The following is a 19804-nucleotide window of genomic DNA, read 5'->3' as shown; positions in this document are numbered from 1 at the left end:
TCCCCGGCGGCGCGCGAGCCGGGTCCTGAGCAACCAGGCGCGCGCCTGCGCGTGCACAAAAGGCCCAGCCGCCCTAGCTCATCTCCAGGTGCGCTCGCGCTTCCGGCCGGCCTTCCCGGGGCGGAAACTCCAGGGCCCGCGCATGCGCTTTCCAGCTCTCTTGCTAGGTCGGGAGAGGAGGTCCACGGCTTCAGGTGATCCCGCCCCTCCCTCGCAGCGCGGGACCAATCGTACGGCGGCGGGCGGGACTTTCGCGGAGGCGGCCCGCCCACGCGCTGCGCGAGGCGTGTATCGATTGGTTGGCTCTGTGGGCGCAGGTGCGCGCTTCCCATTGGGTGTGGGCGGAGCGCGAGCCGCCGAGGCGTCTACGGAGGCTGCAGGTGAGCGCGCGCACGTGCCGCGGCTCCCGCCCGGCTGGGGTGCGCGCGCGCGGGCTCGCGGGGGAAGCGGCTGAGAGCTAGGCTGCGGCGCCCGTCCCCTGTGCTCCGCCCCCTCCTCCTCCTTCGCCGTCGCGGCCGTCGCCGAGGCCCGGAGGGAGGGAGCCGCGTTCCCGCCCGCTGCGCCGCCAGTCTCACCCTCGGTCGCACCGCGTGAGGAGCCAGCCGAGCGGAGCACTGCGCGGAGACCCGAGTCGCGGTCGCCCCTCTGCAGGTGCCTGTGAGGAGGCGCCTGGGCCGCAGCCGAGTCCCGATCCCGCCGGCCGCGCACTCGCTCCCCGCGCTCCGAGGGACGGCCCGGCTGGAGGAGGCCGTTGCGGGCCAGGCCTCAGGATGAACCGCAGCCACCGGCACGGAGCGGGCAGCGGCTGCCTGGGCACCATGGAGGTGAAGAGCAAGGTGCGCGGGGCCCGGGCTGGGCTGAGCGGCCGGCTAGATGGGGACCGGCGGCCAGGGCCTTGAGGGGGGTGCTCCCGGGGCCTGGGGGAGGCCAGGGGCTGGCCGGGGACGGCCTGAGGAGCTGCCCGCTGTCTGGGACCGTGGTGGGTGCGGTGGTGGGTTTGGAGGCAGGAGGTGGTGGATAATACGCTTGCTGTGAAGAGGACGAGCGTGGGGGGTTGTGTCTGCTCCTGCCCCAGGTAGGGAGGACACCAGCTGAGCGCTTAATCTACCTCCTTAAAAATCACTCCTGTTCAAGGATGGAAGTAAGGGCCGAGGTATAGCCGAGGATGGGAGGCGTTTGAGCGCAGCGTGGTACGAAAGGTTTGGAGGAATTCTACCTCCTGGCCTCTGAGTAGAGTATTTGGAACACCCGTGGTCACAAAATGTTATCCCTTTCTGTGGCTCAAGGGTGCATCAAGTGGTGAAGGAGAGAGCCCAGGGAACTCAAGAGCCCTTGTAAAGTTAGCTTTGCTTCCTGCTTAGAGATTTTTCTAGCACTAACTTTGGTATGCATTTAATCTTTAAAATTAACACTATAGCCTTTCGTTTGAGTAGCACTTCACAGTTTGAGTCTGGGTGCTCTCTTCATTCCATCCTGCTACCTTTTTCACATCAAGTGTTTTCACTCTTGACCAACGGTATGCCAATCTGCTGATAATTACGTCGGTATCCACAGAATTCCTAAACTGCAGGGCTCCCTGAGCAGGACGGTGTATAGGGATTAGTGAGGGAATGCTTTCCAACGGAGGTTTTGAGATGGAATTTGAAGATGATGGGCGGCCACGGGAATATTTTCAGCAAGCATTTCATGAATTGAAGAGCCAAAGGGGACTTAGATAAACCTAGTCTGATTCTCTGAGAAGACGGGGGCTCAGAAAGCTTATGACTTCTACAAGGTGTGCTTTTTATGACAAAACCTTAAAACCTTTTACAAAGTAAGTTTTAGGCTTTATAGAATAGAAAAGAGAGGACAGGGGCTGGGCCCTGAAAACTTTGAAAATAAGAGTGGGGAAGATCAAAACACATGAAAGAATAGGAGAAAAGTAAAAGCATATCAACTTTAAAAATAATGAAACATCATTGAATGTAAGACTACGGGGTGGGGTGGGGTGGGGTGGTGGTGGGGAGAATGCAAAATCCAGGAGTGATTTTCAGTGAAGTAGAGTAGGAAGGCTCCCTGGAGCCTGTGGTAGAATGGTTTTTATTATCTGGAGTTGATAAGCAAAGTTCTGTAAGTTGCTGGAACTGAGATGATCACATCAAGAGTATCTGCATTCATTTTTCACATTATTTTAAAATGTTATTTTCGACTTAACTCGTGTATCAGAATAGGTACTAGTTAAGAAACCCTTCTGCTTAATAAGAATAGAAATGTAGTTAGAGCAGTTTCACGAATATGCTGTCTCCTGTGTCCTCCGTGGAACTGCCATAGCAAATTGAAGTGACATGCTTGAACTAAGGGTTAAGATAACTCAAAATATATAGGACTTTTCCTCTAGCAGTGTAGTGGTGGTAGTTCCGTGCCCAGTGGTTGAACCTTCTCATGGCATTTCTGTTATAAATCTAGTTTGGGTTTGTGGGAGTTGAGGTTAAGAAAAGAAAGACATTTATGATGTTGCATAATCTTAAACTGCAGTTTGTGGTCCTAATCTTGGTAGCAGGTATTTAATCTTTTTATCATAGGAAAAAATTAGTAGGGATTCTAGGTGTTCTGATAAATACAGTCAAATGGTAATTTATCTCTCAGACTAGGAAACCTCGAGCACTTGGGGACTGGAATTCCAGGCTTTCTGCCCTTCTAGTCTGTCAACTGGTTTATGAATCTTTCCCATACTACCCATTATGTATTTGACCTGCCATACCGGACTTCTGGTGAACCGTGTCTCTTAAATAGAATCAAGGCATTCTGAGAACCTGCATGTCATAAAGTGTGGTCCCACTAGTGTTCTAGCTGCTGATAAATAGGCACAGTAGAGGTGCTGTTTCTAGTGTGTCAGTGACACCTTATGTTTTAAATATATATTTATTTTTAATGGATTAAATAAAACACTTGGCATCTTTACCATTTAAAAAATATTTGGACAGATGTGTGAAACAATACTTCCTTTTTCACTGCTTTGGTGATATCACAGCTTTTTACAAAGCTGGTTGCTAAGAGGTTGTGACCACAACTTGGCAATGCACAGATCCACGTTTCAGGATTTCTTTTTCTTCTGCCTAGAAAACAGCGTCAACGTCATATCTTTGCTCATGGAAGGGGAAAATGGTACAAATAAAGTAATGGATAAGGCAAATATAACTATAGTTAAGTTGTGATACCAGTTACCATGTGACTTTTCTTTGGTAACTGATTTATCTTCCTGTTTCTCCAGAGTTGGAAAAAGCTCTTAATAATCAAGGTGATGTCCTTTAATAACCTTAGGTTATTAAACAGTTGGAATAGTCTTTGAGCTGTACATTTCCTAGTTCTTATTCATGGGCAAACAATATTAAAATTAAGTTTTCACTTCTAGAGTGTACCAAAAGATGCTGGGAGACAGGTGTCCATACACGTTCTAGGTGACCAAGGCAAACTAGACCAGGGTAAAAAAAGTTATAATAGTTGTTGATTGGGTCTTAATGTTATCTCTATTTTAGTATTTTTCTTCATGTAGTAAAAAGTTCTCTTAATCCTGTTGTTTTGCTGCAAGAAGCATAACAATTTCTCTTTTTCTTTTTTCCTGCTAATATTGCAAAAGGGCGCATCTACTTGTGAAGCCATACAATTTTCCATTGTTTTTATCATAACATTTAAGCAAGAGAAAAAAATGTTGAGCAAAGAATTTTTATCCACAAGCTTTAGCAAAAACATTGCAGCCCTAAAATATTCAATTATTAGATGTTACTCCCATTCACCAGGGGAAGTAATAAAACCCTGAGATGAATCAGAAAGCACTAGGATGTTGTGATACCAGAATAAAGAAAATGGAGAAGAAACTATGACTTTTTATAACATCATAAGACTAACGCTGATATGAAGGGTGTTCCCCAGTTATTATTTACTTTGAAACGTGAAGGTGTGACTACACTTTTTGAGCGCTTTAGGTATGAGTCACCTTATTTTCTTGACAGATGTTAGTGCTTATGTTTCAGGAATGTGTTTTGGAAACTTTTAATTTGTTAGAGGTAAGAAGTGGTTTTAGTAATTTTTTATTTTAATTTAAAACTAGTGAGTAGTGTGGGTGTAAGCAAGGCAGAGGAGATAGTAAAAGCAGTGAGTTCAGAGAGACCGTGGGATCCTTAGGGAAGTGAATTGACACATTTGTAACCTGCTCAGATTATTCTGATAGAGACTTTCTCTGCAAGATGCTTAAGGCTGTCTTAGGGGTACATTAGTGTTTCTTGCCAATAACAGATATTTAGAGGAAAAATGAGTTCAGTGGTCAAACACATTTGGCAAACATTTGTTTAAAAACTTTTTTTTTTTTTTTTTTTAATCAACCACAGGACTTAACTGAGCGTTTAATATCTGGTCTCCACAGTGATTCCTAAGAGTGTAATTATAGTTATGTAGCATTTCCCAAACTTGTGTGACTGGGGCACTTTTTGAGGAAGGCTGATGAATCTTTCTTACGTTTCCACATTTGAGGAAATGCCATGCTAGTCCCATAGTTAAGTCATAGATCCTGTTTATTATGGACTAGATGAAGCCAGTCCTTCATGTTGAATAAGAACCACTTAAATAATTTGGCGTTTGGAAGTCAGAGGTGTGAATCTAGAGTAGGGAAGCAGACCTGAGAACCAGAATTGTGGAGATAAATATTGGGCATGATGGAAGTGTCATCCTCCCTGTTTGTGTGATCCCTTAATGCCTCTCATATAGTTATTCTTTTTCCCCACTAATTGCTGAGCTCTGGTGCAGGCCATTCTCTAGGGCCTAGCACTGTGCCAAGCACGTAAACACTTCTGCTTTAATTGGAGAGTTGTAGGACATATATTTAATGTATTGTGTGTGTGTGTGTGTGTGTGTGTGTGTGTTTTAAGATTAACATAGGGAAGACACTTCTTATCTCTAGACCTGTTTCTTCTATGACATACCTCCATTTGTATCGTACCTTAGTGCCAAGAAGCTCAAAGTCCTTTTTGTAGATGTTGCTGTTAATTCTTGCCACTTCCTGTGAAATTGTAATTCCTTTTATGCGGGAGGAAACTTAGATGCTTTTTTCTACCAGTCAAAATAAAGACTTAGGAACATCTTTGTTACCCCATGGCCTGAGTGAGGAGCAGATAACTGCTGTCAGGATCAGGGCTCCAGACAGGGTTTGTTTGAGCTGAGTCACTCTGCAGGACAGTCCCCAGTGAGGCCTGGGTACCCCAGGGATTAAGTTGAGCCTGCATCTCTTGAAGGGAATGCCCTTCCGAGATGCAGCAGCGAGCAGACACATTCCTTTGCCTTCCTTATGTTGTTTTATCTCCTGATAATGAGGTTTCTGACAATAGACTGTGTTATTGGAACTGTCTTCTTCATTAAGGGAAATACTGTGCCTGTGAATTTTTCTGTCATGCATTTTAAGATTGGATCCTGTTACCTTTTTTAAAATTAATATGTTTATTTATAGTTTGGAGCTGAATTTCGTCGGTTTTCACTGGAAAGATCAAAACCTGGAAAGTTTGAGGAGTTTTATGGATTACTGCAACATGTTCATAAGATACCCAATGTTGACGTTTTAGTAGGCTATGCAGACATCCATGGAGATTTACTACCTATAAATAACGATGATAATTATCACAAAGCTGTTTCAACGGCCAACCCACTGCTTAGGATTTTTATACAAAAAAAGGGTAAGTAACAATGTTTAGAAAAATTGTTTTAGAATTAGAAGTTGTTTATTTTCCTCATTGATAGGATACACAGAATTCACTACAAATTTAATGAATAGACATTTTGTGTGAATCTTCTTACCATATTAACTAACAAGTGAGTTAAAACAGCTGTGATATTATTGGTTTAATTGACACCTTTACAGTTCACTAAGTGTACTTTGGAAAGATTGCAGGTTTTTTTTTTAATTTATTTTAATTTTATTTTTGGCTGCGTTGGGTCTTCGTTGCCGCACGCAGGCCCTCTCTAGTTGCGGCCAGCGGGGGCTAGTCTTCGTTGCGGTGCACGGGCTTCTCATTGAGGTGACTTCTCTTGTTGCGGAGCACGGGCTCTAGGGGCGTGGGCTCAGTAGTTGTGGCTCGCAGGCTCAGTAGTTGTGGCTCGTGGGCTCTATAGAGTGCAGGCTCAGTAGTTGTGGCGCACAGGCTTAGTTGCTCCATGGTTTGTGGGATCTTCCCAGACCAGGGATCGAACCCGTGTCCCCTGCATTGGCAGGCGGATTCTTAACCGCTGCACCACCAGGGAAGTCTGAAAGATTGTGGTTTTAATTACTTTATAACCTCTTAGATTTCTTAAAAATGGAAATTAGGAATTTATTGAATCTTCACTTTGTTGAATGGAATTTTGTCCATTCAGAAAGATGTGGTAGAAGGAGTATGACTTTGGAGTCAGGGAAACATTCTACTTTTTTGGTAGCAACTAACTTTGAAATACTGTATGTACCACTTACTAGGTACCTGAAGGAAAGCTGTTTATTCTTCCTGGGTCGCAGTGTCTTTATCTATAGAATGAACATACTATCTCATAGGATTACTGGGAAGTTTAAATGAGCTCAATGCAGTGCTCTGGCATGTAGTATGCCTCCGGTGAATGTTTTCTTTCCTTTTAAGGCATTTTTCACAGAAATAAAACTAGTGAATTATCTGGAAAATCAGAGAGCAAGTCATTATTTTGAAGGAATGTAAACATTGATATTGGTCTTGCAAAAGAACATTTTAAAATAACCACTCTGTATGGCAAGAATTGAAATGTATTTTGAGCCCTAAAACTTTTAACTTTGTGGACTCCTCCGTGTGTGTGTGTTTATCTGTGTCTGCCTGTAGATGGCCATGGTGTGTGCCATTTGTTCCTTTGTCTTTGGTAAATGAAGAGGTTTGGAAAGGCAGCATGAGAGCCACAAGCCCAGTATTGGTGGGATAATAAACGCCTTACTGTGTTTGTAAACCAACCCAGAAAGCAGTTTGAGAGAGTGGGTAGAAATTACCCTTGAAGGTGAAACTTTATTTCCAATCAGTTGATAAGCATTGGACCACTCCTAGGGCTTTGAAATTCCACTGATTGTGTATCTTTGCTTCTGGGTTTGGAGGAACTAAAGTCCGCCAACAAAATAAACCTCCAAGGGTAGGGTAACTTACATCTGTATCCCTTGACTATTTACAAAATACTTTACAAACACACAAATTCATTTTCCCAAAGACGCCTAAGATGGATTTCCTAGGTATGTGACAGGGGTGTGGTACCATTAGAGTGTTACTTCAGGAAGACTCATTTGGCTGTTCAGGATGAATTGGAGTATGCAGCAGTCTTACAGGAAGGCGGATTCTTAACCGCTGCACCACCAGGGAAGTCTGAAAGATTGTGGTTTTAATTACTTTATAACCTCTTAGATTTCTTAAAAATGGAAATTAGGAATTTATTGAATCTTCACTTTGTTGAATGGAATTTTGTCCATTCAGAAAGATGTGGTAGAAGGAGTATGACTTTGGAGTCAGGGAAACATTCTACTTTTTTGGTAGCAACTAACTTTGAAATACTGTATGTACCACTTACTAGGTACCTGAAGGAAAGCTGTTTATTCTTCCTGGGTCGCAGTGTCTTTATCTATAGAATGAACATACTATCTCATAGGATTACTGGGAAGTTTAAATGAGCTCAATGCAGTGCTCTGGCATGTAGTATGCCTCCGGTGAATGTTTTCTTTCCTTTTAAGGCATTTTTCACAGAAATAAAACTAGTGAATTATCTGGAAAATCAGAGAGCAAGTCATTATTTTGAAGGAATGTAAACATTGATATTGGTCTTGCAAAAGAACATTTTAAAATAACCACTCTGTATGGCAAGAATTGAAATGTATTTTGAGCCCTAAAACTTTTAACTTTGTGGACTCCTCCGTGTGTGTGTGTTTATCTGTGTCTGCCTGTAGATGGCCATGGTGTGTGCCATTTGTTCCTTTGTCTTTGGTAAATGAAGAGGTTTGGAAAGGCAGCATGAGAGCCACAAGCCCAGTATTGGTGGGATAATAAACGCCTTACTGTGTTTGTAAACCAACCCAGAAAGCAGTTTGAGAGAGTGGGTAGAAATTACCCTTGAAGGTGAAACTTTATTTCCAATCAGTTGATAAGCATTGGACCACTCCTAGGGCTTTGAAATTCCACTGATTGTGTATCTTTGCTTCTGGGTTTGGAGGAACTAAAGTCCGCCAACAAAATAAACCTCCAAGGGTAGGGTAACTTACATCTGTATCCCTTGACTATTTACAAAATACTTTACAAACACACAAATTCATTTTCCCAAAGACGCCTAAGATGGATTTCCTAGGTATGTGACAGGGGTGTGGTACCATTAGAGTGTTACTTCAGGAAGACTCATTTGGCTGTTCAGGATGAATTGGAGTATGCAGCAGTCTTACAGGAGAGAGAGAGAGCAAGGAGCAGGGGCGTGAGAGACGCTGAGAAGCTGCCCGGGCGGGAGACCAGGTGAGGAAGATAAAGGGGAGGATGTGAGAGTCACTGCGCTCCCCCCTGGATGGCAGAGGGTTGAAGAGGTGTCCAGAGGAAAATAGCTTTCTGGATTTGAGCCTGATGGTGCCATAAAACAGTTCCAGTCTGGAAGAGAGATTGACTTGGAAAGAAAATTGGTTTGGTTATAGGACAAAAAAGCTTATCTGGGGCTTCCCTGGTGGCGCAGTGGTTGCGCGTCCGCCTGCCGATGCAGGGGAACCGGGTTCGCGCCCCGGTCTGGGAGGATCCCACATGCCGCGGAGCGGCTGGGCCCGTGGGCCATGGTCGCTGGGCCTGTGCGTCCGGAGCCTGTGCTCCGCAACAGGAGAGGCCACAGCAGAGGGAGGCCCGCATACCACAAAAAAAAAAAAAAAAAAAAAAAGCTTATCTGGCTGGCGAGTTTCAACCTTGTCCCGTAGGAAATCAGAAATGATGGGCTGGAGCTTAGGGTGGAAATCTAGAGGCTGATCAAAGACCTGAAAGTCTGTGGAAAAGTGATAGTTGAAATTTTGGGGAGTGGCCATAAGGGCTAGCTGAGATGAAGAAGCAGGGCTGGTTCTTAGAAAGCTATGTATAGAATGTTGGAGAAGACAAAACATTGGAGTGGCACTTGTCATTTTAAGCAGAATAATTTAAATCATTGTTGTTGACTAGAAGGCCTGTCTTGTTAGCAGTTGTAATTTTCGTTACAAATTTACTGTTTGGAACATGTATTTAAATATAGAATGACTATTTTTAAACTACTGCCATCTGACAAAACTTGTTGGATTATCCCCTTTGTTAGAAAGATTATAGGTGTTGGATTATACTACCACGTGTTTTTGTTACTGGAATTGTAACACTTAAGTGATCATAGGATTAATCCTAACATCTTTTAAGGGTGGTTATCTTCTGCTATTTCCTTTTCAAATATGTTTAGATGTAAACAAAAGTTTTCTATGCTGTAGAGGTAAATAACCAATATAATTCATAGCCCTTAGAATTTGATCTAGAAATAGGCAGTGTGTTCAGCAGAAAATTTTTGTTTTTAAAAATGTAACTTTGGGACATCCCTGGTGGTCTGGCGGTTAAGACTCCATGCTTCCACTGCAGGGGGCCGCGGGTTCAATCCCTGGTCAGGGAACTAAGATCCTTCATGCCACCCGGTGCGGCCAAAAAAAAAAAAAGTAACTGTAATACAAATATGACTTAAGCAAAACATGAAAAGTCAGTCAGTTGATTCCTTCCTGCTGAAAGCCCTCCAGTGGTTTCCGGCGCATCCAGAATAAAATCCGTCTTGATTCGTGCTCCACAGCGTCCATCTCCTTCCTCCATTCTCCCACTCCCACCTCACAGCAACCACATCGGCCCTCTTTCTGTCCCTAGGACTCAGTGGGCTTGTTGCCGTCTCTGTGCTTCTGCACTTGCTGTTCCTTCTGTAAGGAACGCTTTTCCTGCAGCTGGTCGCATGGCTGCCTCCGCATCCCTCAGTTCTCAGCTCAGATGACTTTCTCAGAGGGGCCTCTTCTGACCACCCTAGCTAGGGCTCCCCAACCTCCACCTTTACCAGATTACCCTCTGGTTATTTAGGTAGAGTTAACATGTTTGTTGTCTGTCTTACAGAGTTACACAGTGCCCTGTAGTTCGTGGTTATACTTTTTTTCTTTTAAACAAAGCTCAACAGATGCTTAAGTAGAAAGCTGATTTTACTTAAACTTTAATGAACATTAAATTCAGGAAACTAATGTAAAACATGGCATTAAGTACAGTTACACTTTCTTGCTTAATTACAACACATTTTCTGTTTTACTGGCCTGTTGCTTCCAGTTTAGGAACCAGTAGGGCAGCAGTTGCACTTGATGTGGCATCAAGCGATTTTTTTAAAAGACAGATATGAAAACGATTTTAAATTTTAAAACCATGTGACCTTTTAAAATCTGATACCCTCTACCAAATAAAGCTTCTTTGAAGTGAAAGCTCACGATTGAAAGCATAAACCACTTCATAGCTTGAACTCAGGGGTAGCGTCGTTGCGTATCTTGAAAAGTTTTATGTTTTACAATAATTTATTGTTAGAGGAGAAAACCCAGACTCTATTTCCAGGGCTGTTATTGTGAAAGCAAAAACAAAACAAAAAACCTGATATTTTAAAAGTTACTTTCGCAGAGGATCCTAGGGCTTTTGCCAGCCCCCTCCCCCCGTCAGAGTTTAGAATTTCCTCATTTATTTGAGGGAAAAAGAGAGTTTTTCTTCTCTTGTTGTTCAGGTGGTTATTGTATGGTAAACAATCTCAGAAAATATTTAAAGGTTGCACCTTTAGAAAAAGTACTCAGGTCATTCCTGTAGGTTTGGAATGCAGCCAGGGAAATGTGTATTTTTTAAAAGCCCGTTGTGAAGATCAGCCAAGTCTGAGGCCCATTGACCTGCACGGACTTCTCGCCAGATCTGATCAGAATACCTACACCACAACTTCTTGCTGTGTCACAGTCTGTTTCTGTGTGCCATCAGACAAACACATTTGCATCATGGGTTTATTCAAAGGAGTATGTTGGAAACACCAGAAGGGCCTTGCTTTAAGCCTCATCTGTGTTAGGACATGGCCTTGTGGCCCAGACACCTGGAACTGGGCAGCCACTTAAACTGTCTCTTAGAACTTTACTGTGCATTGGATGTTATTTGGGAGTTGTATTTTAAGGTTATATTTTAGTGAGTCAGGGTTTAATTTAGAAATGGTCTAACGAGTATACATTTTAATAGTAATTAAATTGTAAAAAATAGTTTAACAGAAGGTACGGCCCCAGAAATAAAAAAATTAAATAAAATAAAAAGAAGAAATTGTGGAGTAACAGCTCAGAATGTGACGCCAGTTGCTTATGACAGAAACCTGGGTGTCGCCTTTGACACATACCTTTTTTTCAGTCACCAAGCCTATTAAAAATATGTTCTGGGGCTTCCCTGGTGGCACAGTGGTTGGGAGTCCGCCTGCCGATGCAGGGGACACGGGTTCGTGCCCTGGCCTGGGAGGATCCCACGTGCCCGGAGCCTGTGCTCCGCAACGGGAGAGGCCCGCGTACTGCCAAAAAAAAAAAAAAAAATGTGTTCTAATTATTTTTCAAACTTATTTCCGCATTCCACTGCCTCTGCTCCAGGCCAGGTACCATCCTAAATTACCTGCAGTAACCTCTGTCTTCCCCCACAGTTCCCTTCTCCAGCTTGCAGCCAGAGTGAGCTTTGTAGAAAAACCAAAATCCTTGGTTTTCTTCCTTTTGCCCTCAGGCTGAATCCCGTAATCCTCCCTACTTCCCCGGAGGCCCTGTCTGTCTGCAGGGCGCTGGCTGCATTGACTTGGCTCTAGCTCCTCCTCTTCTCTCCCCTCCCACCCTGCCTTCTGACTGTCTCCTCCGAGGACCCCATCCTGCCCGGCTTTGTATTTGTTGTATCTGCACCTGGAAGTTCTTCCCTCCCTTCTACCTGATTAGCTGCTGGTTTGTTTTCCAATCTCAGTATAAACCACACTCCCCAGAGAAGCCTTGCCTTACCCTGAAGACCCGGCTGAGTTCCCACTGACACAAACTTCACAGCTCTTGGCACCTTTGTAATAATGTAATGGTTTCAAGTTCTTTGTTAATTGCCATCTATTTTAGTCTGTAAACACCATGAAAGCAAGCACCTTAGCTGTTTTATGCACTGGATCTGCAGCAGATAGCAGCGATGTCTAGCCACATAGTAGCAGGTGCTTCTTAAGTATCTGGCAATTGATTTTTCTTATATTAGGAAGTGAAGGGATCTGCAGACTTTGAATATTGCTTTAAGTGATGTTTAATCCTTTTAAAGTTGCCACATCTATTTCATTTAACCATTTTGGATTAGAACAAGGATTGGCAAACTCAGGCATGCTGGCTGTTTTTATAAATAAAGTTTTCATGGAACACAGCCATGATCACTCCTTTCTGTATTGCCTGTGGCTGCTTTTGCAGCAGAGACCGTATGACCTGCAATACCTAAAATATTTACTGTACAACTCTACAGAAAAAGGTTGTCCACCCCTTGATTAGAACAATTTCAAAAATTATTTCATTCTTCCCTGTCTTCCTACTGAACTTGAAATGGGTCATAATCTTGAACTTTCTTGATGACTCTATCATGAACTGTTACTGTTTTGTCACTGTACACAGATGCTGCTGGGATTTATATAACGCTTTTGTTTTGTTTGTTTTCAGGTTTGCTCTTTCTTCACTTTAGGCTTTTATTTTTTGTATCTGTGCCTGCCACTCACTAGTGGACCCTTACCCCTGACTGTGACTTAAGACTGTGAGCTGAGGAATGAGATAACCAGGGTTTGTTGGAATTAATGTTTAAAAAGTAAGAGGCTCAGAGGGAGGCCCTTCAGGGCTCCCTTCCTCTGTGAGTCAAGCACAGGGGCTTTTTGTGTGTAAGGAAGTAAGACATCCAGTTTGGCTGTTTGGCCGCATTCCAGGGGTAGATCCTTGTCTGTTTCGGTGAGCTGAGATTGTCAGGCTCGGGATAGGTGAGGTGTCGCTGAGCCTATATCGCATACTGTTGCATAAGCCTGGGTTTATACAAGTGAAAGGTTGCCATGAGCCAGGATTCCAACTTTCCGTCTCTTTCTGAGTTTTGTACTTTGACAGACATGCTCAGGTGGAACGTCAGCCCTGTTCCCTGTAGATGTTCACCTTTACACTTTAAACCGACACCCTGCACCCTGGCTTTCCGCCAAAATATTTCTTTTCCCAGTGGCTGGAAACTGATTAGCTAGATGGGAGAACAAAGGTGCCTTTGTACTGGGGCATATTGCTTTTGAGAATTTAGCAGAGAGCATTCAAACAGAGTCTGGATGCGATGCCAAATTATGCAGATTTGGGGGGTTTTTTGGTCAGGTTTCCCATGAATAGGTATGTAGGCAACTTAGTTTTGTTCTCTTTTTGTATGGTCTGGAATTTCCCATATAAAAATTGTGTGGGCTTTCTTAATTGATTGTAAAATGAAATATACAATTTTGAATAAACACATTCAGTAGAAGATCATTGTTGATAGATTTTTGGCTACTTTTTGCCCAAAAGATTCTTTTGTCAGTCGATTTATTTCCCAAGCCAAATTATAAATAAATTTCTGTCTTTGTAAGAACACAGTGTAAGTACTTTCTCCATAAATGAAGCAAAATTATCCCCAGGGGGGAAAATGCCCCAAAATCAGGTACCACTAGGCTTTTTTTTTTTTTTTTTTTGGTTGTGCTGGGTCTTAGTTGTGGCAGGTGGGCTCCTTAGTTGTGACATGCATGTGGGATCTAGTTCCCTGACCAGGGATCAAACCCAGGCTCCCTGCATTGGGAGCGGGGAGTCCTAACCACTGCGCGTGCCACCAGGGAAGTCCCCTGGTACCCCTAGTCTTGTACATTTATCTGGAACTAGCTTTTGAAGAGTGTTCAAGCAGCACTGAGAAAAGAATACTGAAGTTCTCCAGGCTCTGACACACAGTGGACATTTAACATTCACTGTGTGAATTGAACATGTATGGTATTGGCCTTAGTAAGAAAACCTGGGGCCAGTCTTCTGTCTGTACCTTATTTTGTTTATTTTGTACCCTTAATTTCCTGGTCTATAAAGTAAAGGTAATACTTACCGGCAGGGGGGCCGAGAGTCAGGTGACAAGAGACTGCAGGTGGAAGCCCTGTGCAGACACAGTCTGGTGATGTTACTGTTGTCTGCAGCAGTGATTGAGACTAGGACTTTAAACTAGTTCTTGGGATGGTGGGGGCACTTTTGTCTTTTTTATTCTTATTAAATATTTATTTCATCCTTAGAGATTGTGACTTTTTAGTTTATCCCCATTCCAGTTATTTTTGAAATGTGATTTCACCTTTTATGCCTGCTGTTAATTCCGTTTCCTCATCCTCTGATGAGACGTGTTTGTAGACTGTCTACCTCCAGCTGTGGGATTTAAGAAGATCTAGTTTTAGTGCCCTGTTTTCCGTAGTTTACATCAGAGATTATAAATTGCTGGCTTGAAGAATAAATTCAACCCCCAGACGTTATTTTGCTCAAACAGGTTTTTGTTGTTATTTAATTAGGTGTCGGCATTTTAAAATGGGAAGTTTTGGGGTTTTTTTTTTTTTAACCTAAAAAAACAAGACTTTCTGACAAGTTGGACTGTCCACACAAATTCCTACAGTCTGTGAAGAAAAGCTGCCTGGAGCGAGAAAAGCCATGCCATTAAATGGGGCAGGAGCTCTCAGCTTTGCCAGAATCCTCACCCCTCCCTGTTGTCTCTGTCTTATACCTCAGCCTCTTTCAAAAGTGTGAAAATGAAAGGTTAAGAACTCCCCCAGAAAACTGAGGGAGAGTGTATTTGCAGAGGACCAAAATTCCTGTGTTTGATATGCATTCATTTAATTACATTATCATTTTATGTGTATTATCCATTTCATTTAATTACAGGCAGACCTCAGATATATTGTGGGTTCAATAAAGCAAATATTGTGATAGCGCAAGTCACATGAATTCCTGCACAAATTAAGTGTGTAATAGCATTATGTCTAAAAAAATACATAACTCAATTTTAAAATACTTTTTTGCTAAAAAAAAATGTTAACCATCACCTGAACCTTCAGCAGGTCATAATCTTTTTGCAGTAGTGATGTCAAAGATCACTGATCAAAGCGCATCGTAACAAGTATAATAATTTAAAAGTTTGAAATATTGCAAGAATTAACAAAATGTGACCCAGAGACACGAAGTGAGCAAATGCTGTTGGAAAAATGGCATCGGTAGACTTGCTCGGTGCAGGGTCACCACAAACCTTCAATTTGTAAAAAAACACAATTATCTGCGAAGTGCAGTAGAAAGAGGTCTGCCTGTACACTGTCTGCCCAGACTCTAATACAGGTATTTGAGCTTCAGAAGTGTCCAATTTCGTGTCATTGAGTCAAATATGATAAACATGCAAATTGGAGGTGTTTAAACAAACATAGGGAAAATACAATGTAAATAACTTGTTTTAAATGGTGTTTAAGAATGTGTGTGTGAGGCTTATCAGAATTTCATCTGCCGTATTTAATGTTGTTTAAGTCATTGAGCTTTATCAAATTTAACTTCAACTTTTGGTAACTTCATGGTGAATACTCGAGAGGGCCACCTATTGGGCTTTTCTGGTATAGCATGTCTTACTACTGCACTACATTTTCAGCTGATAGGAACAGGCTGATATTTAACGAGTTTGTTTATGTACCAAATATATTTGAGTTATCCTTTCTGTACAGATTCCACTATAGATAAATGGGCGTTTTTACAGCATTTCTATAATTATTTTCTTTTATTTTTAAACAGAAGAAGCAGACTACAGTGCCTTTGGTACAGACACACTAATAAAGAAGAAGAATGTTTTAACCAATGTGTTGCGTCCTGACAACCATAGAAAAAAGCCACACATAGTCATTAGTATGCCCCAGGACTTCAGACCTGTGTCTTCTATTATAGACGTGGATATTCTCCCAGAAACACATCGTAGGGTCCGTCTTTACAAATATGGCACTGAGAAACCCCTAGGATTCTACATCCGGGACGGCTCCAGTGTCAGGGTGACACCCCATGGCTTAGAGAAGGTCCCAGGGATCTTTATATCCAGACTTGTGCCAGGAGGTCTGGCTCAAAGCACAGGACTATTAGCCGTTAATGATGAAGTTTTAGAAGTTAATGGCATAGAAGTTTCCGGGAAGAGTCTAGATCAAGTAACTGACATGATGATTGCAAACAGCCGCAACCTCATCATCACAGTGAGACCAGCAAACCAGAGGAATAACGTCATTAGGAACAGTCGGACTTCCGGCAGCTCTGGCCAGTCTACTGACAACAGCCTTCCTGGCTATCCACAGCAGATCGAACCGAGCTTTGAGCCAGAGGATGAAGACAGCGATGAAGATGACATTATTATTGAAGACAATGGTGTGCCACAGCAGATCCCGAAGGCTGTTCATAACACCGAGAGCCTGGAATCATTAACACAAATAGAACTCAGTTTTGAATCTGGACAGAACGGTTTTATTCCTTCTAGTGAAGTGAGCTTAGCACCCTTAGCAAGTGGCACAAACACAGAATTTGAAACGCGTGCTCCAGATCAGAAACTCTTAGAAGAAGATGGAACAATCATAACACTATGAAACCATCACGTTTGAATGTTTTCTGAGTGAGGATGCCATGGAGACTTGTAAATTTGGCTAGTTTAAAGCATATATACCTCTGAACCAGTGATCTGGGATAGGCATGAAAAAAATATATTGCAAGCTTAAAATGTTATTAAAATAGTAGTTTGATAATTAATATAAACTTCGGTGGGTCAGAGGTGAATTTAAGTCTAAAACAAAGGGGCCTTTGCTAATGAAATGATGTGCTTTTGCTATTTTGTCTATAGAGAACTGGATGTTAGAGCACATTCCCAGAACTACACATAAGGACTAGATCATTTCCGTTTTAATTCTAACGTGAAGAAGTCTGAGTCTATCTTTCGATACTTTGGGACCTTGGCTCCTATATTCCCCATGTTGTATTTTGATTTTTTAATATTGTTCCTCTGTTGCTAATTGTAGCGAGTAATTTTTTCAAATGCTTTTTTTCCCCCCTAATTTCTAAGAAATCAAATCAATTGACTGTTTTTAGGGGTTGCTTCCTAAGTTATAAAGCATTGAAGCTATGTTCCTGAATTAAGAAACTCTAACGGTTGTTCAGGTCCGTGTTTGCCCATCTTGTAGCTTTCATATTTACAAACCCATTCCATTTGGGCATCACTTATGTTGTGAAAGGCAGTTCCATCGACTCTGGTGATACGGGAGACTCTCTCCCGTAACCTCTTCTTGTCCTCATTCCAGATCTCATTAGAAATCATTCCTTTTGTTGTTTGTGTGTATATTTTGTTTGTCTGCCTTTTTACTCTTTTAATGTATTTGAGTAGTGTGAGTTATTTTCGTTAAAAAAAAAAAATGCACCCAAACTAAGAGATTTTTACACACAGGACAACCTTGTGCACTTTTTATATGAAAATTTTGGGTTTTCCTTAATGGGATTTCTAGGAACACTGCCTACACTTTATGAAAAGTATGTCGTATTCACCTTTGACAGGTAGAGTGTATCTCGATTAATTTTATGAGGCTATTTATTACTTTCCGATGCATCCACTTAGCAAGGTAAGAGTAAGGCTGCTAACTTTCGTTCCTTGCCTGGTTTCATTGTATGGAGGCACACAGGCACTACAGTAGCTTGTATATAGAGACTAAGACTAGTATGAACTACATGAGTTCCCTGTGACTTATGGATATTTCTCTCAGAGTTATTTATTGATTAATTTTATGCTAGGGCTAGAATGGATACCTTATAACAATTGTGTGCTATTAAAACAATGAAGAATCAAATGACTCCGTTTTGAAGGATATTTTCTCTATATGGTAAAAGTATATGAAGTAAAGTTGATTAAATGAAGCTCTCTTGACTCAGAATACTTCAATGTATTTTGTTCACATTTTACCACTAAACGTATCACTAAACTCTTAACTGCACAACATTATGTAATACGGTGTACTTTTTGTTGAATTCATTGAAGTTCTTCCAGTTATATAACCACTATTTTTAAATGGCATTCCAGGTTTAACATTCTGTTGAGTTCTATAAGTTTGACTCTTTTTTTTTGCGGTACGCGGGCCTCTCTCATTGCTGTGGCCTCTCCCGTTGCGGAGCACAGGCTCCGGACGCGCAGGCTCAGCGGCCACGGCTCACGGGCCCAGCCGCTGCGCGGCACGTGGGATCCTCCCGGACCGGGGCACGAACCCGCGTCCCCTGCATCGGCAGGCGGACTCTCAACCACCGCGCCACCAGGGAAGCCCTATAAATTTGGCTCTTGAATGGCAAAATGTTAATAAGTAGAAGGTTACATTTCTTTTATATTTTAAGCGGTGCAGGGCTTCAACATTTTAAGTAAAAATACTTTCACATACTACCTCTCTCTCTTTCTCTCTCTTTTTTTTTTAACAAAGTTTTAACATCAGAGCTTTTCTCTTAGGGGAAGAAATACTTCAGGGCTTGACTTTTTGTACAACTTTTAACTGTAAAATACAGATTTGTCTTGTATGTATTCATGAAAATGGAAATCAGAGCTGCTAGTGCTTTTTAATTATCCCACTAAGGGTATATGTCGACGGTCTTTTCAGCTGGATCTCTCATTTAAATTATTGGTGAAAGAATTGATTACTAGACGTATTGTAAAACCAATAGATCTTGGTTATACAATAAAATGTCGATTCATTGGTAGTCTGAATTATTTCAAGTGTACCTTATTAACAAAACTATCAGTGGACTCAGCATAAAATTTTATAGTACTAAATGTCAAGCTAACTGTGAATTTTGTTCTGTATCTTAAGTAAATTTATGATAATGTCCTCATGAGCTATCAACAAAATATATGTACTTTTGTGAACTATGGATTTTCTAATTAAATTTTACATGCAACATGATTTTTACATGAATGCTACTTTGTTTAAACTATCAAATGTCAGTATTTTACTACAATTTTATTATAAAATGTACATTATCACTAAATGAGCTTTGATTTTAAAAATCAAATTAGCTTTAGTTGTATATTATTTTTTACAAATAAAGATAGACTTGTATAAAGGCTACTTTCTTGTCTGCAAATATATGAAAAGTCACCCAACAAATATTTACCAAGCACCCATTACAGCAAATGGGTAGGGAGAAAATTGATAAGGTTATGACAAGATCCTGGCTTCCTTAATTTTTAAAAGATCAACACCAGGAGTTCCTGGCGGTCTAATGGTTAGGACTCTGCGCTTGCACTGCCGAGGGCCCGGGTTAGGGTTAGGGTTAGGGCATTTAAAATGTAGTTAAATTCTGATAATGTGAGAGGTTATGCGTGATATCCATCTAGAATTATCACTTACATTGTTTAAGATTATTTGAAATACGACAAAAGTTGTTTGTAAAGTGACAGTTTCTCCTCTGAATTCAAATTCACTTAGTTATACTTTTTATTACCACCCCAGGTACAGGTATTGCCTATATGGATTGAATTCAGTTTATACTGAACACGGTAAAAGGCCTGAGATAAAGCAGACCCTCTTCCTGAGCCAAGTCTAATCCCAAATTAGTCACCCGGTCATTGGCTAAGTCGATCTCTGCACTAACTCCTCTGCCATCCAGCATGCAGGATAATAACCGACTCCTTCCGCCAGTTTAAAAACTGATAGAAAGTCTTCTGAGTAAAAATTCAACATCGTGTACATAAAA

At 41.8% G+C, this 19804-nt stretch overlaps 1 protein-coding gene across 2 annotated transcripts; it reads left to right on the top strand.

The window, feature by feature from the left end:
• Positions 1 to 481: 481 nt before the first annotated feature.
• PARD6B (par-6 family cell polarity regulator beta) lies at positions 482 to 19140 on the top strand. 2 transcript variants are annotated; one of them, XM_055090703.1, is made up of 3 exons: positions 482 to 824; positions 5477 to 5699; positions 15842 to 19140. In XM_055090703.1, exons 1-3 carry the CDS (start codon positions 771 to 773, stop codon positions 16669 to 16671), a joined length of 1107 nt encoding a protein of 368 aa, XP_054946678.1. In that variant the 5' UTR covers positions 482 to 770; the 3' UTR covers positions 16672 to 19140. The 2 variants fall into 2 exon arrangements, with proteins under 2 accessions (XP_054946678.1, XP_007128091.1); XM_007128029.3 differs by having other exon boundaries at positions 482 to 836.
• Positions 19141 to 19804: the final 664 nt, after the last annotated feature.

Source organism: Physeter macrocephalus, chromosome 14 (assembly GCF_002837175.3).
Source record: "Physeter macrocephalus isolate SW-GA chromosome 14, ASM283717v5, whole genome shotgun sequence".
In the NCBI taxonomy this organism is placed as follows: Eukaryota; Metazoa; Chordata; class Mammalia; order Artiodactyla; family Physeteridae; genus Physeter; species Physeter macrocephalus.
This window is presented reverse-complemented; position numbering and strand designations above follow the sequence as displayed.

Coding starts and splice junctions, on each gene's coding strand:
- PARD6B (XM_007128029.3), top strand. CDS start 771: ATGAACCGCAGCCACCGGCACGGAGCGGGCAGCGGCTGCCTGGGCACC. Junction 837..5,476: donor CCATGGAGGTGAAGAGCAAG/GTGCGCGGGGCC, acceptor GTTTATTTATAG/TTTGGAGCTGAATTTCGTCG. Junction 5,700..15,841: donor GATTTTTATACAAAAAAAGG/GTAAGTAACAAT, acceptor ATTTTTAAACAG/AAGAAGCAGACTACAGTGCC.